Source organism: Strigops habroptila, chromosome 12 (assembly GCF_004027225.2).
Source record: "Strigops habroptila isolate Jane chromosome 12, bStrHab1.2.pri, whole genome shotgun sequence".
NCBI lineage: Eukaryota > Metazoa > Chordata > Aves > Psittaciformes > Psittacidae > Strigops > Strigops habroptila.
Genome location: NC_044288.2, coordinates 1865432 through 1888373, shown reverse-complemented (window position 1 = coordinate 1888373; position 22942 = coordinate 1865432). Strand labels below are relative to the sequence as shown.

Genomic DNA, 22942 nt, shown 5'->3' with positions numbered 1-22942 from the left:
TTCTCTTCATGTCCGCATCCTTCTGCTGCCTTTCGAGTGAGTGCTTCTTGGCTCCAGCAGCTTCCCAGGTCAGGAGGAGCCCCCACAAAATTCACAACAGGAGATAGAGCTTAGAAAATTTTATTTGCCTTTTTTTTAGTAACAGGAACTGCTCATTTACCAGGAAGGATGATGCCATCATACTGTGAGGGAAACAAAAGAAAGAAGCAAGTGAGAAAGTACCATCAGGCAGAGGTGCAGTGCTGCTGTGCAGGAAACTGAGTCACTACATTCATTCCAGGCCAGGCAACAGAGACACGAAACACCAGCTCTCTGCAGCCAACTGCTCTGCTGCTGAGCTGTTGACTTCCAAGGGGGACGAGCACTAAACTCTGCTCAGCAGCCCAGGGAAACAAGCAACCCACACACCCTCCACAGGCAGCTCTGACCAAACTACACTCATTCCTTTTACAGCCCAAAGATCTGGGTCCTGAAGGAAGCTACACCACAGCAAGCAGAACCACTGTGCAAGGAGCAGGCTGGCACCCTCCCTGCGCAGGGCACAATGGTGTAGGTGTTGGCAGAGCAGCCAGTGAAGAGCCTCCAGACAGACCATCCAACCCCTTCCACCTTTGGAAAACCATCAGCAATTCCCATCTGAGCACTTCCAGCCAAGCGCTCGCCATCTTCCCTCCACTGGCCAGCCCGGCTCAGAGCTGTGCCCAGATAAACCCCAAAACTCCTTTTATTTGGACTACCCCATCCTCCGAGTCTGGCAGCTGAGCTAGGAGCTGTGCCAGACAAACAAATCCTGACCCTGCCCCACCACTCCTGATCCACACACACATTAACACCCCCAAACACCACCCGAGAGATTTACCCAAGAGCTGATACTCCCCCCACTGTGCTGCTGCAACTGCTCTTTCAGCTCAGCACACACAAGAGAGGCACGACCAGCACCTGCACCCTAACACAGCCTCTACTGCTGCAGAGCAGCAAAAATCAACAGTTTAAGCAGTGATCTAGGTCTCCTCCTGCCCAGTGACTTGCTCCTTGCTAGGAAACTCTTGGGATACGAAATAAAGCTGGAGTTTACCTTTTGCTGGAACCAGCGCATGGCTTCTTCCTTCCCAATCCTGTGCTTGGCCCCGATGTTGCCAGTCCTGCGCTTCTTGTCAGCGATGCTGAAACCAGGCCTGCCCAGCACCTGCCCCCAGAGGAGACCCACAGCACTGCTTTATTCTGCCAGTTATTTCCTGAAACCTCTCAGTTTTCTAGGAAGGAAGGCTGGAATTTCCACATCAGTAACGTCTCACTGTCCAATTCACATTCAAGACCGAGAGCGTTATCCTCTACAGCCTCAATGTACAAGGAGAGCCCCTCGGTTGTGCAACTCAGCACAAACACTGACTTGGAGAAAGTAAAACGAGTGTGGAAGATCCACAATCCCACACCCAGAGGCTCTTGAGAGCAGACCCACTGGCCAGCACTGCTGACACGGGTGGAACAGCTTCCCTCTGCTTCAGACTCTCAGCATGGGGCACAGCACAATGGAACGAACCGGAGCCCCCAGCCCTCCCTCACACAGCACAGAACCTTCCAGCAGCACAGCCATCCTTCTGCCTGATTCCCAAAGCCCCTGCGGCCCCTTCCTCCCCCAAACCCAGCACAGCCTCTCCAGTGCTGCTCCAGGAGCACCAGTACAAGCAGCAGCACTTCCTTCTGAAGAGGCTTTGTGTGACACGTTATAAACCAGGAATTCCACAGCAGCCCCTCGCACTTTACACTGGATTTTTTGCCATTTTCTATCATCCAGAGCTTGGCAGCAGGTTCGCACCAGCCAGTGACCATTCTAGGTTCCTTCCAGAGCTTTCACACAAGCCCAGTTGCTGCAAGGAAGCGGGGAATACGCACCACATAAAAGTCCAAGCCGTAGATACCAATGCTGGGATCGTATTTAATCCCCAGGTCGATGTGCTCCTGGATTCCAAAGCCAAAGTTCCCGGTGTCTGAGAAGTTGTTTTTTCTCAGCTCGTATTCTCGCACCTGAAACAGTGATTGCCAGTCACTATTTCATCACTGACTGCGTGTTCCACGAACTGCCCCCATCCCCACAACTCACTTACATGCTACTTCATCTTTAGCCCTAAGGTTTTACTCCCAAAGGCTGCTCCTAAATCAACGCAGCAGAGACAGAACCCCAAAGGAAAGCAGAACCCAAACCAGCTCACTCTTAAATACGGATGGAAGAGCAAGCAGAGGAACAGTTGCAAACACAGAGGTCCATAACAGGGTGTATCTGTGACTGACCTGTCGCCAGGTCAGGTACATTTCAAAGCGCACCACTTTTCAGCTGGGACAGATTCGGTTCTGTTCTTTCCCAAATCAAAGATCCAGACCAGCCAAATTCTCACCTTCAAGCCCTTCTCCAGAATCTCCTCTGCTTTGGCCCCACGAACCGTGCAATGAACAGCAATCTTCTCGTTTCTTCTGATTCCAAAGGATCTCACAGTGTATCGTGCTGCAGGCAGCAACAATTACCCTTAGAGGCTACTCAGAGAATTCCCACCCAGGGAATCCACAAACAGCTTAAGACCAACAAAGAAATTACTTAAAAAGAACGAGAAAAGCACCAAGGCTACAGCAGGTTCCTTCTCTGAGGGGAGGGCTGAGCAGCAGCCCCAGCCTGGACGCACAACTAACCCAACAGAAGCACCCACCAGCCTCTGAACATTGAAGGCTCCCAATTGTCACAGCCACACCTGCCCAGGAGCCTCCTCCCCGAGAGCCCCTCCGCATGCCCGGGGAGACCCGCCAGGGCCGCAGCCGGGCAGCAGCCGCCCCGGGCAAAGCCCTGCTCACCTTTGGAGAAGACGGGGGTCTGCCCCGTCAGCTGCTCCAGCACCTTGGCGGCCCGGGTGAGCCTGTCCCCGCTCTCCCCGACGCAGATGTTGAGGCACAGCTTGCGGATGCGCAGCTCCCGCATGGGGTTCTCCTTCTCGCCTTGGTCTTGCTGCGGACAAACGACACGGAGGGTAACGGGGCGATGCCCGGGACGCGGCCGCCTGCTCGCCCCAGCGGCCGGAGGAAGCCTCGCCAGGCCGCTCCCGCCGCCAGGCCGCGGCCTGTCATGGCAGCCGCTTTCCCAGGGCGGCCTACCAGCTTTTCCCTACCCATCCCGGCCCCGCAGCGCTCCCTCCCGGCCTCCCCCGCTCCCGCCCGCACAGGCGGCGGCCCGGCCGAGCCCCGCCGGGAGCGGATGGCGGCGGATAGAGACAGCGCAGCCCCACCGCGGCCGCCGCCACTCACCGCCATGATGGAGGCGGGGAAAAGACCAGCTGGAGCCGCCGCGGGGTCTTATGGGGCGGCGCTGCGCGGGCGGCAGCGCCCTCTGGCGGCCCGGAGGGCTGTGTGGCGGGGGGCTCCCCGCAGCGGGACCGGCCCGCACCGCCGTGAGCCCCGCCGGAGCCCCGGAGCTTCTCTCTGGGAAGAGATAAGCCAAACACACCGGTTTGGGACCCAAACATCTCTCAAGCTGAGCTGAACGCGCGCAGCGGGGCTCCCGCTCCGTATGGATGGCACCAGCCCCCTGTTCTCCCCTTCCCCACCTCCAGGGCAGCGCTCGGGGCTGCCGGGTTGAACCCTATGGGTGCCCTCGCTTATGTTTTGCCCCTTTGCTTCTACAGGTGCTGAAGGAGCAGCGGTAGAGGGACCGCAACCCCCCGCCCCGCAGCCGGTGCCGGGCTCAGCCACCGGAGGGCGCCGGGAGCCGGGACGGAGCGCGCCCCCGCCGCCGGTCATGTGCTCAGCCACGATGGCGGCGCTCAGGGCAGCGGTGCTGGCGGTGCTGGGGCTGCGCCTGGGCTGCGCGGCCGCCGCCGTCCCCCTCGTTATCTGGCACGGCATGGGTGAGCCGGGAGCGGCTCTGTGCGCGGGGCCGGGCTGGGGCCCCAGCTCGCCCCAGGACAGCTCGCCCCCGGCCCCGCTCCTGTGGCCCCCTCCTCCGGAGCGCTGGCTCCTGCGGAGGCCGGGAGGTGCTGACCCTCCTCCCGCAGGGCTCGGTGCAGCGGATGTGGGGCTGGTGTGTTTGTGGAGGGGAGGCGGGGGCCTGGGCAGCGGGGTGATGGTGTGCTGTGGTGTTGTTCCCTTTCACAGGAGACACTTGCTGCAATCCTGTGAGCATGGGCTACATAAAAAAAATAGTGGAGAGTAGAATACCGGGGATTTATGTTCTGTCGCTCAAGATTGGAAACAACCTGATACAGGTAATTAAGTGCTGTGGCTCGTTGTTCTGCTGGGCTGGGTGTGGCTGGTGCGCAAGTCCGAAGGTGCAGTAGCTGCCTCTGTTATTCACATGGTTCCATGAGGATTCCTGTTGTGCTTTCCCTGCTAATTCTTTTCTTTGTGAAGCAAACAGCTTTGACAGGTAGAAACTAATGAAGTCTAGATCCTGTCTGCAGAACAGAACTGGGGAAAAAACAATCCCTAGCCTAAATTAGATTAATATGCAAACCTACTAATGAGCACTCTGACCACCCCGGGTAATAAGATGGCATGTGATAAGATGTGCTAAAGCAGAGTTTTATCCCTTACCCCCTTTTTGATTTACAACTGTTTGTTCTAAATTACATAGTTAATACATAATACTGTTTATAACTATGTATACAAACTACATATTATACACATATATGTGTATACATATATGCATATAGGTGTATACATATTATATATGTACATATATATGCATATATACATATTATACATATATATGTGCATATTATACACACATATGTGTATACATATTATATACATATATACATATATATAAAAGCTACGTATTTAATACATAATACTGTTTGTTTACAACTACATATCTTCAGTATAATGAAGACACAGATTTATTCTCTGCCTTTGTGGGTTTTTGACAGTTTTATGTAGCCCTATGGGATTTCTTTAACTAGTCGCTGAGGATAATGTGCAATGGGTGTTATTTCCTGGGATCTGGAGGAGATGGGTCAAGTCTGTTTGTTATGTTTTTATCTGTATATATATGTACACACACACAAAATCCGAAGGGACTTGAATTGCCAAGAAGCCTGGGGAAATGTCACTGTTCTGTAAGAGACAGTTTTGCCAGGCAGGGTAGGAACAAGACACGAAGGGAAGTGTCAAAATGAGAATTTCCCTTCTGTCGTATTGGGAAAGTTCAGGTCCTCTTTCAAAAGCAGAACTAGAAGCGATCTAGAAGGCACTGTAAACATACAAGTTCTATGTTCTAATCTGTCTAATCCCTCAGGATATGGAGAACAGCTTCTTTATGAATGCAAACGACCAGGTGAGAGAGGTGTGCAGCCAGCTGGCAAAGGACCCTCACCTGAAAGGAGGCTACAATTCAATGGGCTTCTCCCAAGGAGGCCAATTCCTGTGAGTTTTACCCTTCTGTTCCATTTCCAGTGGTTTCTGTAGGGTTTGGGCTTCTGATTTAAAGCTCTCATGAGGTACTACACAGATGTGAACTGACCAACCCCTTCATAAAGGCAGGAGCACTCCAAAGAGGCAAGAACACGTTTGCCTGTGGCCCTCCTCCACCAGGAAGGGTTAATTCTCTTTGCAAACCTTCCCCAGGTGCCCAAGCCCATGCAGTGGCAAGCTGAGAACCAGCACCGGTGGCCGGGCGCGTGGGGCCAGCTCAGCACCTTCCTCTTTCCCCACAGGCGGGCGGTGGCCCAGAGGTGTCCTTCTCCTCCCATGCTCAATCTGATCTCCATTGGGGGCCAGCACCAAGGTAGTGTCCTCTGAAGCAGTCACACCTCCTAAACCACCTCGAAGGGTGGGGGGGCTCTTGGTTTTTCACCTCTTCCTAAAATCTGACCATTTTCTTCTGAATTAAGCTGTTCCTTTGTTCTCTGAACCTCGTGATCTGCTTGGGCCTGGTTGTTAGCAAACTGTGTTATCTTCTGTCTTGGTCTTGCTTAATTGACAATGAGAAGGGAGCTTTGTAAGTAGATAATTTATTATCTCCATGGAATTCTATACTTTGGAAGCATTTGGGATTAGTTGGGATTAGGCAGAAGAAGCTACTAACTAGAGAACAAAGCCTTGTGAAACTAAACCTTCTGGGTCACAAGGATGTTTTACAATCAGCATCTGGAAGGTTAAAGCTCTGAGGAAGGGGATGTGCTTTTTGCAGTAGATGAAAGGCAATATGAAATGGAATTTAAGAGATGTACACTTAAGAGTGGCTGGCAATGAATTTCAGACACTCTCCCCTGAGAATTTCCATGGCTTGAGTCTATTTCTTTGTAGTGTAGTGGGAAGACTTGTAGGGAACCACCCGAGACCTCCTGGGAACACAGCAGCTGAGCTGGCTGCTGTTCTTGCCTCTGTTCTCCAGGGCAATACCTTCAGCTCAACAACACCCTCCATTATCTGTGTAAGTGCCCAGGGCAGGAGGGCTGCCTAATGAGATTGTAGGATTAAAGGCCGCCTGATTCCCTGCGTAATTCTTGCCACTGCTCTGTAAGAAGGTGGTTCTTTACCAGCCAGAGGGATTAAGGGATTTCAGTGTGGCTCACTGAGTTCTTGCATGTCCCCGTTCCCCAGGCGTGTACGGCTTTCCACGCTGTCCTGGTGAGAGCTCCCATATCTGTGACTGGATCCGAAAGATGCTGGATCTGGGCGCCTACACACAAGCTGTTCAGGAGCAGTGAGTAGATTCATCAGGCTGCAATAACAGAGCCACGTTAGAAGCTCTGGGTTTCTGCCTGAGCTTTGGTTGCACTCCTTTCCAGCTTGGTGCAAGCAGAGTATTGGCATGATCCGCTGAAGGAGGACGACTACAGGAAAAACAGCATCTTTTTGGCTGACATAAACCAGGAGAGGGTGAGGACCTGGGGTTCCCTTTGCAGGTGCAGAGCATGGTGGAGCAGGTGGTTTCCCTGACCTATCTGTGGGCTTTCCAGTGACTTGGATCTGCTCTTGCTTCCATCCAGGGCATCAATGAGACGTACAAGAAAAACCTGATGGCTCTGAAGAAGTTTGTGATGGTGAAGTTTCTCAATGATACCATGGTCGACCCCCCGATCTCCGAGGTGAGGCAGGCAGGGTGCTTTTGGGTGCTGCTTCAGTGCTTCTTTCTAGTTTGTCCTTTGATGGCAGAACCTGAGCTTGGTGAGGAGCAGGCTGAGCACAAACATAGGCCTGATACTGCAGGGTCTCCAGCAGGAGCTGGTGAGAGCCTCCTCATCTCCTGGAAGCCCTTCAATAACCGTGTCCTTGTTTTCATTCCAACAGTGGTTTGGGTTTTACAAAAGCGGCCAAGCCAAGGAGACCATCCCACTGAAGGAGACCTCGCTGTACACAGAGGTGGGTTCTGCTGGGGGTTTGCTGCTTTTGCCATTTTATAGCATCCCTGAGGCCTTGAGGGGCTCTGACCCCACAGCTCTGCTCTCCTGGGGCATTGCCTCCTCTTTCCAGGAGCTCTTTGGGAAGGCATTTCTCTCCAGGCCAGTCCTGGCAGTGGGAATTACAGTGGTGGTCTCATGCTCGTGCCTGGCTCAGGATCCCCTTCAGCGTGTGTTGAACAAACACTGCTCCTCTCTAAAGCCTTGCTGTAGCTCATCCAAAATGCCTTTTTCTCCTCGATGAGGAGAAGCTTTGAAGAGCAGAGGTGAGACCTGCTTGAGCCTGCCAGACACTGCTGCTGCAACAGTCCCTGCCCACCAGCGCTTTCCTCTGTGCCGGGTTCTCCAGCCATTGCCAGTGTCTGGCTATGCCAGGGCCCCAGGAAGCCACCTATGGTCCTGCTTCCCTCCACAGGATCGCCTGGGGCTGCAGGAGATGGACAAAGCAGGAAAGCTGGTGTTCCTGGGGGTGAACGGGGATCACCTCCACTTCTCCGAAGAGTGGTTCTACACCTCCATCCTCCCCTTCCTGCAGTGAAGCGAAGGGGAGTGCCCTGGGAGAGCACTGGGGGGGTTCCACCACTGTAGTTAAAGCAGCTGCTATGGGGTAATGGCACTTTCTGTGTAGAGCCTGCAGGGATCTGGGGAAGGGGAGGAAGAGGAGCCTTAGCTCAGCAGCTCCACAGGGCATGGAGGTGACACCTCTTCCTAAGAGACCAGGATTTCTCTGGATGGAATTGCACTCCATCCTGGGGGACTGAGCCTTGCCCTGGCTCTGAAGTGCTCTGTCCTGCGTGGGCCTGGGTAAATCTGCTCCAGAGGTTTCTTTTCCCCTTGCCTGTTCCTCGCAGGACACAAGGGCAGTATTAACTGAAAGCACTAGTGCAAGAACTGAGCACCTCAGCAGGATCAGCAGGTAGAGCCATGGCTGTTTGCAGAGGAAAGACATTAGAGCCCATCCTTCAGGACTGGTGGGGGGGAAAGGGGCAAGTTTAGGTGTTTCTGGGGAAAAAGGAGGGGCTTGAATGAAGCGGGTATTAACAGCTTGAAGTTTTCAGCTAATGGCTTGTTTTATGCACTTTTGTACAGCAATCGAAACCAATAAAAACTTTCTATTAACCAACTAAAACCAGGTGAGATTTAGCAACTACTGTGTGATTGGAGGTGAGGGGGAGCAAAGTCTGTACTTGCCCATGGGGAAAGCACTCGGAGCAGCTTGTCCTGCATGCCCCCAAAAGAGCAGACAGGAGCCACCATACTGAGCAAGTTGGCATTAACTTTATTCTATCTTCTGTATAATCTTAAGTACATAAGAAAGGTTTTTTCCACAAGCCTCAGGAGAAGACGAGTACAAGTCACGGGACAGTCTCAAAATAAAAAAATTGCATATTCTTTTTTTTTTCTTTTTCGTAAGTTTTGTACTAGAGAAAAAAAGAACATTGACACTTTACAGAGGAAATGCATTTAGGATATGCTTATGCCACCCGAGGCGTTGGAAAACCTGAAGGTCAAAGCACGTGCAGCTCCCTTTGTGGTCAGTACAGTACTGTGCCTTGGCTCCAGCGCTGCTCCAGGGCCCTGGAACAGAGGCTACGAGCTTCCACCAACGTAAAGAGCCAAGTACCAAGGGAAGGGTGAGAGGATTTGCTTTATGGGGACTGACTGCAGGTGAGGAAGAGAGTGATGAACCGAGGTGATCACCTCGGGTATTTACAATACTGCACTACTGAGCCTGGGCTGGAGGAGCCTCTTCCTCAGCAGAAGGGGACAGGCTCGAAGAACTGCCCTGGAAGACTGAACCTGAGTTCAGCTGCTCCGAGAAGGAAGCCCTGGAGTAAAGATTCCCTTGGGAGAGCGAAGGGCTCATGGAATAATAGGTGCTCAGCTCCAAGATACCAGCCAGACAGCCGGGGGGTAACCCCAGCCACTGTGCTGCGCTCGTCCTGTGGCACTGGTTAATAGGAAGCCTCCTGACATGGCACAACTGGAAATGCACTGAGCTAGTAGGAATGATGAAAGAGAATTGGGGGTGGAATGCTACAGCCCAGCTCCTCAGCCTTTGGTCTCACAAAACCATTCCCATGTGCTGGAATGTCACCAACTAGTACAGAGAGCTGGAATGAGCAGCTTCCAAGGACTTTCTCAAGACATCCACCATAGTAACCGGGTGCTCTGGCCCCCAACAGACACCGTTATTTGTTAAAAGGGGACAACGTTCCTCTCTCAAGTGAACAGGTTCCTTAAAAGCAATATAAAAAAAACCCAAACAACACTCTGAAAGCCAACTGCCAGGACTGGCTGTGAAGTTCACCATAAACCTGACTCGACCACTCGGTGCAGTTAGACCAGACAAGGGGGGAAACAAAAAGAGAATTCACCTTCCTGCTAATAGATGTGGACAATAACTGACCCACCACCTACACCAAGCCCCGGGCAGAGGCATCTCAGTGCCGGCAGGCAGCTGTGTCTCTCGGGTAGAAGAGAAGCAGTTTGAGAGCAGAAAGGTACAAGAAATCTAAAAGAATCATCTGAAAGCAGATTTGTCCCACAGCAGGGCCAGGGGAGGGCGTGAGCCTTGGAGCCTTTCTGCTTAGCCAGCAATTTCCGTCACAGTGGTAACCAACTTCTGACCGTTCCACACTGTCTTGAACTGTTCTGGGACAGGGAATTCAGTCTGGAGGGTAAAAATAGAAACCTGTTGTTAGAAACCAGTTTATGAGGGCGACTGGTAACTCCTCCCACTGCTTTAGGCATTTCTTCTCTCAGATGCATGCTGTTCCCCCCCTCCTGTACCACAAACGCTGCCTGTTCTGCCCCAAGGAGATGCTGAGGAGGCAGCAGCTCACGCTAACAGCAAGTATCTTGCTATCAAGACCAACCAACTTGATTTGCTGGTTTTAACATCAGATCATCCTCCACAACCTCCAAAACCTAGAGCCTAGAATTGTCCCTCCAGAGCTCGCTGTGACCGACAGGGCTCAAAACACCAATCCTGCCCTGCGTGACCCTGCAGCGATCTCAACCCCAACACTTACAAAGTCCCCACCCTCGGTGGGAATAAGGACATTCATCTCGGATGACTTGGCACTGACGATCTCACAGTCTAGGGAGTTCTTGCTCAGATACACGTGGCAACCGTCTGTCTTGTTGATGGAAATCGTTGGCACTTTACCCATTACCTGGCGGGGTGGTCAAAACAGCAGTTAGAGGAGCGTTACCTGCACCTGGGCAACCACAATGTTCTTCCTTTGCCCTCGCCTTCAAGGCAAGAGGTTTGACCCAACCCTGGGTTAACTCTGGATTCACCTCTGGCAGAAAAATCCAAAGTTACTTCTTGGTTTGATCTCTTTAGAACAAACTACAGGGAACGCCGGGCACATCGACCATCCCAAATCACATACCAAAACTGGAACCAGAATAGACTCTACTGCTGGCCTCCTGCTTTGGCAGTCATAGTGTGCTGCCCGCCTCACAGAGACTCATCTTTTAACCAGAGCCCTGAAGCAGCAGTGAGGCACATTTCAGCCCTTTCCTAAGGGCTGGGCAAGCACCAGAATGTTCCTGTTCTGGAAATAAAACTATTCCAAGAGGCAGATGCTACAGACGCCGGTTTTACAGCGCAGGGGTCACTCTGCAGGCAGAGAACAGGTCGCAGGCTCTCACCTGAACTTTGATGTCCCTGCTGTTGATGATCTCTACGATGCCCACCACGTCATCAAAGACCAGCCCTAGCTTCTTACAGTTATCTGCAAGGACAACATAGAGGAAGTCACAGGAAGGTTTTGGAGGCTCAGACCAGCACGCAGCCACAGCTTTCGGGGCTTCTCCACTTACCGAGGGTGATGGAGTTGATCTTGCCCTTGATTTGGAGCGTGCTATTTGTGCACTTGAAAACATATGCTACCTGCTTCAACTCTGTGTCGCTGATTACCAGGTTAGTGGCATTCTCCTGGTTTTCCTGAAGAAGCAGGAAAACACACTTGATTTCCTGAATGCAGACCAACTGATCCGTGTGAACAGCAGGGCAGTGCAGGCCCTTCAGGAGACCCTCCTCCCCTGCTGCAACGCTCCCATCCCTCCCACCCGCTCACGCCAACCCCCAACTCACCACTCTCCACTTTTTGCCCTCTAATTCTAGCAACGCAGGTGCCCTTGGAGAGGTTTTTGGGGCGGGATTAGCATTACAGGCTGGTTTGGGACCAGTGAAAGGTTTGGGTCCACTTCTCACGGGACCTCCTTGGGTCTTCAGGGCTGGATTCTTGTGGGTCTTCATGTCATCTGAAACATGTCTTAAGCCTGCGAGAGAAGTCACACCTGAGATCCAGTCTCCTCCAAGGCTGCGGTTTCACAAACACCAGACATGGGAGATTACAACAATCCCCACAACACCATTTTCAAAACGCAAATGGAACTGGATGATCTTAAGGTCCTTTCCAACCCAAACCATTCTATGATTCTATGATTATTGAGAGTGGGCCTAAGCTGAGGACAAGCGCAAGTGGCAGCAGTGAAAGAGGGAGCAAGAAAACTGCTGCAATATTGATGAGAACACAACAGGTACTGTAGGACCAGAAGGCACCAGCTCTTCCACTCTGCAGCTGGAAACCCCCCCGAGCCAGGCACCTCGCTGCAGTTTGACTGTCCCCATACACTGACCAGCTAACACAAAAAAGGAATGAGTTCTGTGCTGATGTGAATAGGTGCAAAACTGCACCTTCTGGACTGGCAACGTGCAGGAAACTATTTCCATTCCAGCCAGGGATTAATCTCTTGCCACAAGTGACAGATGAGGCTGAGAGCTCCCAGATGTGCTCCCTGTGCCCCTGTGAGCTGCCTCAGCGCTGCTGCTGGCTCCCAGCCTCTCCTCTGAGCAGATGGTCTCTCGTTTCTGAGCAGGGGTATTGAGGGAGAGCAGCAAACCAAGGATTCTCAGCTCGTGGCTGCCCTCCCTTCGGTCCCTACTTCACCTACCAGAGGTGATGCCTTCTCCCCGGTTGATCTGGGCGAACAGAGCGGAGCGGGAGGCAGCGTCGTCAGCGCTGGAGCTGGCGGGGGCAGGAGCAGGGGGTGGAGGAGGACCCGGCGGGGGAGGCGCAGCCCCCGCGGGGGGAGCAGATGGTGACTTGGTCCCTTCTGTGGCTACAGGACCCTGCAAGAGGCCAGCAAGAGGAAAGGCGATTGCACAAGCTCTGTGTCTGCTGCAATAACCCTGCAATCCTCCTCTCGGAAGCTGCTGCAGATGCGGCACTCACCGTTTTGCTCCAGGTCAGCCCTGTGGTGTGATACTCTTTGATGTAAGCCTGCAGCTCTGTCCAGATACTCAGATAAGCTTTCACCCAGTCCACTTGCTTTTTATCTCTGAGGACACAAGGAGATCGTGAGGAGTGACCAGGTGCATTTGCCATTAAAACCCAAGGACTACAAATGGTTCTTTACATCTCTCCACCTCTCAGCTACAGAGAGGACTCAGCTGGGCCAGCCCAGCAGCTCACACCTCCAGCACTGCCTTCTAGCTCCAGCATTCACCCTGCACTGCAGGCAGGAGGCCACAGGCTGCTCCGCATTCAAACCATTTTAACTGAAGAGTCTGGTGCTTCCAGCAAGACCCATCCCCAACGTGCTGCCCTAGGAAACAGTTCAACCACCAGATGATGCTGAGATAGGAGCAAAACCACAGAAATTCCAGCTGCAACATGAATACAAGGAATCTTGTCCCTAAGGATCAGGACAGAACAGCTAAGTGAGGCTCTATAAATATACCCTGCCTTTAAAAAGAAGAATGAACCCAAGACCAAGGCAGCTGCGGTTGGATACTGGAGCAGCCCCTACATACCCTGTTAGTTGTGTTCAATGGCATCTTTAAGGAAGAAGGTGAACTTACACATCCTTGTACTCCTTGAGGATCCGGTTGGTATAAAACATGGCAGCATCGGTCATTTCCTTCACATAAGGACCAGGCTTTGGAGCCTAGAGGAGAATGAACGCATTGGCATGGAACAGCTGACCAGGGAGCCAGACTTCTCCCACCAGCCCAAGGAAACCACTTCCCGCTGGAATCCTCACCATGGCCACCCAGCCCAGGGCGGGGATGCTCTCGCTGACGGCTGATAAGTGGTTGAAGAGTTTGCTACCGCGGTTCTTCTCCCTGAAGTTCTGCACCACCTGGATTTGCTCCGAAATCGGCTTCAGAAGCGATGAGAATGCATTCTGCAGGACAGGAGGGACAATCACAATCAGAACGTTAATAGTGCTCTGGAATGGGTTGCTCTGCTGAGATGATGGTCACCCGGAGGAAGACTCTGGCTGCTGCAGCTCCTGTCCAGGCTCGGCCCTCCCCATGAGCCGAGCTCAGCCCCACAGCCTCGCTCCTCCAGGGCTGAAGTCATAGCTCCCAACTGGATTGGTACAATGGGAGTACGCCAAGAACCGTGACTCATGTTCAATCCAAGAGGCACTGACAAAGCTTGTTAGTTACGAGGACAGAAATAGCATTTGCCTTTCCTGGATTCTTTTGTTCCAAGACAGTTTGTCAAATTTTTCCTCTCCTTTAGGAGCCCTCAGACACGGAGGTACAAGGCAAGACCCTGCAGTTTGGGATCTACAGCCTGCAAGACAATCGGAGTCACAGCAAGTTCTCAAGTCATCCCATCAAGCTGGGCTTCAGGATTCAAGCCAATACTTCTCAAGCCAAACCAAGCCTTTAATATTTGGATGATAAAAACTGTGTCCATGTGGTGTTCACTTGGAATATTGACTGGGTGTGCTTGGAAGCCTGAGGGCAGAGCAGCCACTTACATATTTCCAGAGATGCCTCTTGGGCAACTTTTCTCTCCTTTAAGACCAGAAAGTCTCCTGCTGGTGGCAGCAGTGAGGGACAAGCTTGGGCAAAACTTGCTTTTTCAAAGCCTTGGCTTTTCCTTTTGCTGTCCCTTCCACTGCTTCGATGCAAAGAGAGGTTCTGAGCACCACTGGCCAGGCTCCACTTCCTGAAGCTCCAGCCCAGCACCACTGTCAAACAACAGGATGGGGAAACTCTTCACCACAAACAATGACAGTTCATACATTTTGCATTTGAAACTGGCTACTCCAGAACTGCCGAGGCTCCTGCAAGACAACCTGCATGAAACCCTGCACTAGATTAAGCTTGTTCTTTGTTCATAATCCTTTATTTCAATAACGTGTCAGTGGCATTTGTAAGCAGATTCTCAGCCCAGAGGCTATGCAGAGCAGCACCCCAGCAAGCCTGGTGAAAGAGAAACAACCTCCAATGGTGACTTTGGGGTAAGAGATGCAGATGGATTTCACAGGGAATAGAGAAGTAGCACCAAAATCCAGCCACCAGTGTAACAGGAGAAGCCGTGACTGAGCCAGATCATAACTGCAAAGAAAAGCAAGGTGGGATCCTGTTGCTCAGGAAAAACAGTTCTCAGCAGGGAAAAGCCAATGCATTTGGGATCACATTCTCAGCCACGCATCCTGCTGAGGAGCAGCAGCCCAGGGTATAGTGTTAAATTACCTGCTAAGGACAAATCAATCCTAAAAGCCCAGCTATTCACAGGCCATTCAATAGAGACAAGTGTCTGTTATCCTTCAGGAGGAGTTCGATGCCTGGAAGTCTACAGACACCACGTAATGAAAAGCACAAATCCCACCGTGGCTCCTGTCCCAGACAAGTGTCTGTCTGCAGGCTGCACTCAGGGAACAGTGATTGTGCAGTGCTGGTGCCAGGTGACACTCGAGACAGGCGCCGCGAGGTGACACTCACACTGCTCTGACAGCCACAGAAAACTTGTTGCTCCATCGGCTGGAAAATGCCAGTTCTGCAGCTCTAAGAACCAACCTCCGGAATTCTGCTCAGCAGCGGTGAGCACCCGGAACAGTTCTTGCTTTCAGCAAGTGCCACCTCATGCTGCGAGTGTCTCCAGTCCTCCTCCAGTTCCTCTTTTGGAGCAGCTGTAACGGCCCCGATTCCCCTACGCTTGCAGCCCTCCCCAGCTCCAAGGTAACAGCACACGAGGTTTATGAGAAGTGATTTCCCACACTTACCTCTGTCGGCTGCTGATGTTGAGATGCCATCACCAGGAGAGCCCTCTCGCTCATCAAACCCGCATGAACCATCTCAGCCTAAGAACAGAGAGAAACATGAGGGACCTTCCCTTGTACCCAGCACAGCGCTGGGTCACTCAAGCTCCCGCTGCCCCCAGCTCCTGGTCTGTAAGAAAGCAGCTATGCTGAAACCAAAGTATATATTCTTGGAGACACTCATCCTCCAAGTGCAATAGCCCTCATGCTGGGTAGTTTACAGGCCTCTTAAAGGCATGGACTATAAGGAGAGCTAGACATCTAACTAGCAAAGATTGCAAGGAGGAGGTTTGATTCACCATGTGTGTGTATGGAGAAATCTGCTAGAGGTTATCCGGGCATCTGCATCTGCTCTGAATCCCCAGGGATTATAAACATCCCAGAATACAGCACTAAAGGAATGCTCATAGTGCTGGCAGCAAACACTGGCAGCAAAGTTGGTCCTTAACAGCCCTGAAGGACAAGCAGCACCTATTCAGAGCAGAGAGAGAAGAACATGAGTCCTTACATGCTTCTGCACATCCCCACCAACTTCTTTGCTGATCCTGATGTATTCAGCTGCTGGGCCAGCCAGAAGGGCATCGAACGCCTGCACGTACTGAGCCACTCCTGCAGAGAAGGAACCAGAGCACAGGTATCACCGAGAGGCACCGGGCGGGCTCCTAGGCTGAACCTCCCCCAGCTCCCATCACCCACAGGCAGGGCTCAGCCTGAAGCAGCTGAGCGAGGGGAGCTGCAGCTACAGGAAGTCCTTATCTTGGCAGCACCGTAACCGCAGCAGGATCTGCTGCAAAACTCAGTTCCCCTCTGCACAGCCAGTGCATCCAACAGCTCCCTGCACATCCAGTGCATCCAACAGCCCTCTCCCTGCACACCCAGTTCATCCAGCAGCCCCCTGCGCAAGCACTGCAACAGCCGCTGCTGATGTCCAACGCTGCCACAGCTCCCAGCGGACACTTCAGCATGGGGACTCCATGGGGTGATGCTGCTGGGGAGGTGCTGTGGGCCTTACCTTTGGAAGAGCCATCTCCACACATGCCAGGCCCTTGGCACACCGTCTCCAGGCGCTCCACAGCCTTCTCCAACCGTTCAACCAGTCTTTCCATATCTACCACTGTCCACAACCTGCACAGGCAGAAGACAATTATTCACACCCTCTGAAGTATGAAACTCAGATGTTGAACATGGAAGAGGGTTTATCAGCTGTTCTGGTACAAGCTCTACCAGTTCCAGAAGAGTAATTTCGACTAGCTCTGCGTCCCAGTGATAGACAGCAGGGTACCCTCACATTAGCAAGGACATTTGGATTACACAAAAGCCACACACAAAGCTACCTTTTATTGCCACAGCCACTCCTTACTGGCCACGTAGTTTCTATTCCAGCCAGTGAAAGGATTTCTTGCACATATAAGGATACAAAACTTACATCTTCTAACCTTATATTGTCACCACTCAATAAAACAAAGGTCTGCACAGAATCTCACTGCAATCAGCACTTGGCCAAAGCCCCAGCCCTGAGGGGGCAAATCAAGTACAACTGCTCTGCTGAGAGTTCACCCACTTCAGGTGACAACTGGTGGGTTTGATTCTGCCAATGCACCTGCAGGCACCTCCTGGAGTCCTGAATTCCTCCCAGGATCATCTCTAACTTCAGTACAGAGCATCAGCGTGCTCAAGGAGCCAGCCTGGCACTCGCTGCGACGTGCAGCTGCACCAGCGAAGGCGGCAGAGCTGCCTCTGCAACAATGTGCCCCTGTTCCTCCTCCCCCTCCACAGGCTTCGGTATCTGAAGCGCAGAACCTTCTCTGCAGGCGCTGCACAGGAAGGAGATTGAGGGGCACGAGTCATTCGCAGCATCTCCTCTGGAGAAGTCTGAAGAGTCACATAAACTTTCCATTAATTACTGCTTTGCAGAGACTCTGCACCAAGGAGCAAGACAAATCATGCTCCAGGCACACTAATGTGCAGGGAATGCAGGGAGGGGGGCAGCGAGTCACCAATCGCATTTGTATCTTATCAACACTCATCGAAAGGCTTTACAATATGAATCACAGTTATGGCCTGGCCACAGCTTCCTTCTGACTGCAGCAGCCTGCAAAAACCCAAAGCCCTGCCTGGGAGGAGGACAGCCTTCCCAGCATACCCGAAAAGGAAGGCAGGGTTTACCCAGCTGCCTGGATGAACTGATGCAAGAGCTCCCTCAGAAACGAAACGTGAAGTTCTAAGGAGGGGTTTTTGCTTTTGCTCATGAGTCTTCTCATGCTCCAAAGTTCTCACCCCATTTCCAGAGGACGTGGGGCAGATCCAGCATTAGTCACTGATGTCACAAGACAAACAAGGCTGTTTCCATCCTGCTTTCGTCTGCTTGCATCAGAAGCAGCAGCAGCGCTGCTGGGGGGTGGGGGGACATGAGAGAGGCCACCCCCCTTCCAAGAGGAAGAGCGCGGTTTCCTCCTCTGTGCAAGAGTGAGCCAGAGGACACACTGTGCACAGAACTGGACAGAAGCGACTGGATGGCTTCCAGATACAAAAAAAGTCCAGAGAGGCCGAAACTTGTGGGCAGTCACCCATGTAATCACCAGTCACAAATACCTCTTTCCTTCTGAATTCTGTGCTCCTGACCACAGGCTCATCAGCGCTGCCGCAGCCGGGGACGATGCATCCAGAATGGGGCTCACGTCTCCAAGTGGGAGCGCAGCCAAGAGCGGGGCTCTGCCTCCCCCGCTCTCAGCACACTAAAAAAAGGGTGTTTTTTTCCCCCCCCGAAGAGCCACCTGTTAAGGAAATGCTTCGAGAGAGCAGTGAGGGAGAGGAGTGCAACAGGGGGGTCCAGGAAGGACACCAGGTTTATGGAGCACTGGGCAGACACGGCTGCTGTTCTGCACCGCTGATCCCTGCCACATTCCACACGAGGCTCTAATCTGATCAGCCCCATTACCGAGGCACAAACTGCATTTCAAATCAGGATTACAAACCAGAAAGTCCAGATGGAAAGCTGCTTCCTACCCGCAGCAATAAAACATGCTGCTGCGAGGAGCATATCGCATCCGTTCTGGATATGCTGTTGGGATTAATGTCCTTCTGCAAGAAAATGTTCCTTGAGATCCAGATTCCTTCCAGGCTCCTCGCTGTTTGACACATCCTTCCTGGGTTTTCCTGACAGAAGGCATGAGCCCGCATTGCTCGACACCAGCTCTGTGTACCTAACGCTATCTGCCAGATGGTGAACTCCTTTTAATTTCTGTTTAATGGGCAGCATTAGGACAACTCACAAGATAAGTCACTTGGTAAACTGGCAGCAAAAGCAGAACTAACTGCAAGCAGCACAAAGTCCTTAAGCAGGCAGCTCTACCTTGGCCCCTCCTTGCTAAAACTACCTTGACTCACCCTTGCTACGCCCTTTCCCCTGTGGATGCAGCTTTCTGCTACCTACACACCCATATGGAGTGAAATAAAGAGATTTAGTTGTAAACTAACCTCGACAGCCAGAGTTTGCAATCCGGAGAGGTTAAATTTAGCTAGGGAAAAAAAAAAAAAGATCACAAAGCAGACTTGCTTGGGTCCTCTAAACAGTGTTTTGTCTATTGATCACTTTGAATGCAAGGTAATTTGTCAGTAAGTGACACACTGACTTCGTGGCTCTCAGTACAGTGCACATCACCGGTTCCCATTTAAAGAGGAAGCTGAGACACAGGTCACTGAAGACTTATTTTTGCTCAGCACATTGTCCTGTGCTCAGGAGCAAAGAGAAAGGCATTCAAGCTTCACCATTGCTGCCAGGAGACAGCAGTGGAGCTGAGAGGAAGCTCTCCCTTTTGGGACTGTGACACAGGACTTAATCTAGGTCTGGTTTAAATTCAATTGAACTTTGATTACCAGTGGAGTGGAAGCTATGGACTCGCAGCAAACACATGTCACCCTGGGCCAGAAAGCCCATTTGTTTTCACAGCACATTAGGTTAATCTATTAACTGGCCTTTATTTCTGCCAAAACTTGGGAACGTGGTTTTGAGCACCCTGTACCACAAACAGGTTTTTATCTGTGACTGGACTCTGATGCACTGATCAGAGCAAGGAAGGGAAGGTACCAGGTACCCAGAGCAGACCCTGCACAACGACACAGTAAGAGGAGCTTCCTGGTTGGAGAATGTCACATTCTGGCACATCCAAAGACCAGTGCTCAGAGGAGTGAGCAAGCTCACACAAAACAGGCATGAATGAAATGCCTCCGGGTGCCTGGGACAGCACATTAACCCGAGTCCTCACTTAGGCATTCTGGAAGACACAGATAGGAGTTTTACAGCCCAACCTACGCCTCTGTTCACATTCAGCTTTTGTGCAGCCCAACACATGCTGTCAGCAACACGAAATCTGCATCAGCTGCTTCCTGTTTCGACAGGCAAAAGATGGGATAGAGATGGGACAACTAAATTAGGAACATACCACAGTTTATTTCTGAGCTGACACTGGAATATCTCAGGGGATCAGCTACCAGATGATTTCCAACATTTATATCTTCCAAAAGCCCAAAGAATTCTTTTTTAAACAGTTCAGCTCATTAACTAAGGAATTACTTGCAACAAGACAGGACCCAAATGCCTGAATTTGGGGGGTTGGCAGGAGCAGCCACGAGCACAGGACAGCTCTTGCCATCCCAGCAGCTGCCAGGACAGGTCTCTGCTGTGACACTGCCCCAGGCCCGCGGTGGCTGCTTCTGGTATTTCACAGCTACTTTATCTAGAAAACCAAAAGCCCTTAAAAAAAAACCCATTACAATCCATCCGGACCCTCTTTAACGCTCCCAAATAACAAATCCTGCCCAAGTCATTAAAACTGGGATCTGGTATTTCTACTCAAACATTAGGAGATGGTTAAAGTATCGTTAGAGCAAGCGCAAAGACTCCTTTTGCATCCCAATGACATGAAACGGGAGGTTTGCACTTGCCAGACTCCCTTGTCACGCTCCTCTCATTCCCATTCCCTGTCAGCCTGATGAATCCACCAGGTAAGTAATGGAGGATCCTGGATCTAAGCTGTACTGGACACGGTTCCAAGCTCCATGTCAGGAATCCAGAGGGCCAAACCCCGGCAGCATCCCTCCAGACCTGCCCTGCTCGGGCTTGGCTGGACTTTGCTACATGGATAATGGGGGGATATTTGGCTTTTAGGAAGCTCAGCGATATTCCAGGGACACAAGGATCAATTTAGGAAAAGAAAGGGAATGCAGCAGTTTCTCTACGCCACAGATTCCTGGTTTTAGTGATATGCATCTACAGTCGGGAATTCCAGAACCCGGCATGCAAAATCCCATGACCTGAGGCACGAAATACCCATATGATTTTTCCCACTTTGCTATCCCAAGCTCCAGAGCAATCACACGTTTATGCTGTCCTAATCCCAAACGGAACGCAAACGGCAGCAGAGAAGCAGCAACAGGCCGAGGACAGGAGCTACCCCAGGGCCGGCAGGACGGGGAGAGCAGGTGTTTGGGAACATCCATGCTCCAGCAAACCCATCCCCTCGCATACACCACCCGGGCACACACAGCTCCCCGCCGGACCGGTAACCCCGCGCTGACCCGCCCCACCACCGGGCTCGGTACCACCGGGATTCGGGCGCAGAGACCCTCCCCTGGGCAGGGCCCCGCGGCCGCTCCGCGCAGGGAGCCGCGGCGCTCCCCAGCGGGGAGCTCTCACCGTCCCGCGGCTAAACGAACCCGGAACCGAGGCGGGTAACGGAGCCCTCCCGCCTCCCTGCGCCCGCACGGCGGCCCCGGCAGAGGCGACCCGAGCCCCGGCCCGGCGCGGCCTGGCCTCACCTCACCTCTCCTCCCGCCGCGCTCCCGCTCCGCCGCCGCCCCGGCGCCGCCCAGCACCCCCCGCGCCCGCCGCTTCCGGCCCCCGCCCCGCGCGCCGGAAGTACGCACGGCGCGGCGCGGGGCCGGAGGGGCGGAGCTTCGGTCGAACACCGCCCTGTGATTGGTGGGAGGGGCCGGAGAGAGAGAGCGCGAGCGAGGGGGGTGTGGTCAAAGTGGGCGGGGCCTCGCCTGGGGGCGGGGCCATGCTGGGGAAAGGGGGGGCGAGGGGCCGGATGAGGCCAGAGGCCACGGGGAGGGGCTGGGGAGCTCTGGGGGTGCCCCAGACCCCGCAGAGGGGCTGTGACCCCCCCATCGGGGGCAGCCGGGACCCCCGGGCAGGCAGCGGGAGGGGCTGTGGGTGTCCTCAGCCTGCCCGGGACCCCCGAGAGGGGTCGGGGGTGGTTTGGGGTGCTGGGACCCCGGTGCTGGGGTTGGTTGTGAGTGCTGGCTCTGTGCAGCAAAGATGCTTTTGGTGCGTGCTGGCTCGTCCCAAGCAGCAGAACCCTATTCCAGGGTTCCCGTGCTTCCAGGGATATCGAGCGCTTTGGAGCCTTGTGCTCACAGACCCTCTTTGATCCGAGGGTCTCAAAGCACCCGGCAGAGGGCGGATAAATGTTGTTGTCCCGGCTTTGTTCCTGGAGAGACCGAGACCAGGGCGGTCAAGGGAAAAATAACTGGGAGTCAGGAAGAGGTCCCTGGAGTCAGCGCGGGGTTATTCCCACACAATGCCCCGCGACTGCTTTTACCGTCGGGGCAGAACTTGCTCCTAAAAGGTGTCTGTGCCGTGGTTAGGGGAAGGGCAGCGGCTCCCTCCTGCTGCCCTGGAGGGACCTGGAGCTCTGCTCCGGGGTTTGGGGTCCCAGCGGGAGCTGGAGCTGCCGTCGGGTCTGTGCGGACACACAGAGCATCCGTCCCGGCAGGGGCTGGGCCACGTTGACAGGATGGGAAGGAGGGGAAAACCCGCCGAGCTCGGCTGACTCTGCCACCGCTTCCTGCCCGCCGCTCAGCTACCATAGATGGTCACGTCTGCCGCAGCGGGCCCATCCGCTGCTGAGCTCCCAAGCGGAGATCCAGGCTCCATGTGCGGGATCCCGCCCGGGGGAAGCAGGAGCAGGGACTGGGATCGGCCAAGGGCTGGGAGCGTGGCTCTGCTGACATCTAGTGAGGTGTCTTCTCCGGCTCCGCGCTCCTTGCGAGCTGCGGAAGCGCTCAAAGCCCTCGGAGGGTTTGATTCTTCTGCACAGCCAGCGGGTGGGAGCTCCCAACCGCTGCCCTGGCACAGGGCAGAGCCTGCACCATTGTCCTCACATCCTCCTTCCCACTTATAGAGGAGACAAGCAGCTCCCTGCAGTCACTGATGCTGCTTGTCTGATATTCTGGTTTTCTTGCCTCATTTTCCACCCTGCCAACACTTGATCTGCCTCTTGCAGCTGCCTCCATCATGATCAGACACCTTAGGATCAACTGACTTGATGCAAAATAGAAAGTAAGATACAACTGCCCCTTTTCCGTGCAGTCAATGACTTAGACTTCATAGCACCCTACAAGGGTCACAGCAGTGAGCAGGCACATCCCGCCTCCCTGGTGCAGGGGCCGTGGGGATCCCGCTGGGCAGCTCAGGC

The 22942-nt window shown here is 53.2% G+C and overlaps 3 protein-coding genes across 8 annotated transcripts; 1 reads left to right on the top strand and 2 right to left on the bottom strand.

The window, feature by feature from the left end:
• Nucleotides 1–102: 102 nt before the first annotated feature.
• Nucleotides 103–3728, bottom strand: RPL11 (ribosomal protein L11). 2 transcript variants are annotated; one of them, XM_030505028.1, is made up of 7 exons: nucleotides 3588–3728; nucleotides 3289–3462; nucleotides 2842–2992; nucleotides 2394–2500; nucleotides 1894–2025; nucleotides 1076–1186; nucleotides 103–182 (listed from the first exon to the last, which is right to left on the bottom strand). In XM_030505028.1, exons 2-7 carry the CDS (start codon nucleotides 3292–3294, stop codon nucleotides 153–155), a joined length of 537 nt encoding a protein of 178 aa, XP_030360888.1. In that variant the 5' UTR covers nucleotides 3295–3462; nucleotides 3588–3728; the 3' UTR covers nucleotides 103–152. The 2 variants fall into 2 exon arrangements, with proteins under 2 accessions (XP_030360888.1, XP_030360889.1); XM_030505029.1 differs by having other exon boundaries at nucleotides 3289–3722.
• On the top strand, nucleotides 3366–8514 carry PPT1 (palmitoyl-protein thioesterase 1). 3 transcript variants are annotated; one of them, XM_030505027.1, is made up of 10 exons: nucleotides 3366–3548; nucleotides 3666–3887; nucleotides 4135–4244; nucleotides 5276–5403; nucleotides 5694–5764; nucleotides 6583–6685; nucleotides 6771–6861; nucleotides 6972–7070; nucleotides 7273–7344; nucleotides 7798–8514. In XM_030505027.1, exons 2-10 carry the CDS (start codon nucleotides 3779–3781, stop codon nucleotides 7918–7920), a joined length of 906 nt encoding a protein of 301 aa, XP_030360887.1. In that variant the 5' UTR covers nucleotides 3366–3548; nucleotides 3666–3778; the 3' UTR covers nucleotides 7921–8514. The 3 variants fall into 3 exon arrangements, with proteins under 3 accessions (XP_030360887.1, XP_030360885.1, XP_030360886.1); XM_030505025.1 differs by adding an exon at nucleotides 6374–6412 and having other exon boundaries at nucleotides 3369–3887; XM_030505026.1 differs by having other exon boundaries at nucleotides 3369–3887.
• A 124-nt stretch (nucleotides 8515–8638) lies between these two features.
• On the bottom strand, nucleotides 8639–21359 carry CAP1 (cyclase associated actin cytoskeleton regulatory protein 1). Of its 3 annotated transcripts, none has more exons than XM_030505024.1 (13): nucleotides 21282–21359; nucleotides 16477–16589; nucleotides 15973–16073; nucleotides 15429–15506; nucleotides 13446–13589; nucleotides 13264–13349; nucleotides 12635–12740; nucleotides 12354–12531; nucleotides 11491–11678; nucleotides 11217–11340; nucleotides 11046–11128; nucleotides 10418–10561; nucleotides 8639–10056 (listed from the first exon to the last, which is right to left on the bottom strand). In XM_030505024.1, exons 2-13 carry the CDS (start codon nucleotides 16568–16570, stop codon nucleotides 9973–9975), a joined length of 1410 nt encoding a protein of 469 aa, XP_030360884.1. In that variant the 5' UTR covers nucleotides 16571–16589; nucleotides 21282–21359; the 3' UTR covers nucleotides 8639–9972. The 3 variants fall into 3 exon arrangements, with proteins under 3 accessions (XP_030360884.1, XP_030360883.1, XP_030360881.1); XM_030505023.1 differs by having other exon boundaries at nucleotides 21287–21359; XM_030505021.1 differs by lacking the exon at nucleotides 21282–21359 and adding an exon at nucleotides 18057–19582.
• Nucleotides 21360–22942: the final 1583 nt, after the last annotated feature.

Excerpts from the sequence above, each read along its gene's own strand:
- RPL11 (XM_030505028.1), bottom strand. Across the intron at positions 2,501-2,841 it reads GACCCCCGTCTTCTCCAAAG|CACGATACACTGTGAGATCC; the intron begins GTGAGCAGGGCT and ends TGCTGCCTGCAG. Across the intron at positions 183-1,075 it reads TGCGCTGGTTCCAGCAAAAG|TATGATGGCATCATCCTTCC; the intron begins GTAAACTCCAGC and ends TTTCCCTCACAG.
- PPT1 (XM_030505025.1), top strand. The coding sequence starts at position 3,641 with ATGTTTTGCCCCTTTGCTTCTACAGGTGCTGAAGGAGCAGCGGTAGAG. Across the intron at positions 5,765-6,373 it reads CATTGGGGGCCAGCACCAAG|GGCAATACCTTCAGCTCAAC; the intron begins GTAGTGTCCTCT and ends TCTGTTCTCCAG. Across the intron at positions 6,686-6,770 it reads ACACAAGCTGTTCAGGAGCA|CTTGGTGCAAGCAGAGTATT; the intron begins GTGAGTAGATTC and ends ACTCCTTTCCAG.
- CAP1 (XM_030505021.1), bottom strand. The coding sequence starts at position 18,097 with ATGAGCCTGTGGTCAGGAGCACAGAATTCAGAAGGAAAGAG. Across the intron at positions 16,074-16,476 it reads TGGAGATGGCTCTTCCAAAG|GAGTGGCTCAGTACGTGCAG; the intron begins GTAAGGCCCACA and ends CCTTCTCTGCAG. Across the intron at positions 11,679-12,353 it reads GGGAGAAGGCATCACCTCTG|GCTTAAGACATGTTTCAGAT; the intron begins GTAGGTGAAGTA and ends CTTCTCTCGCAG.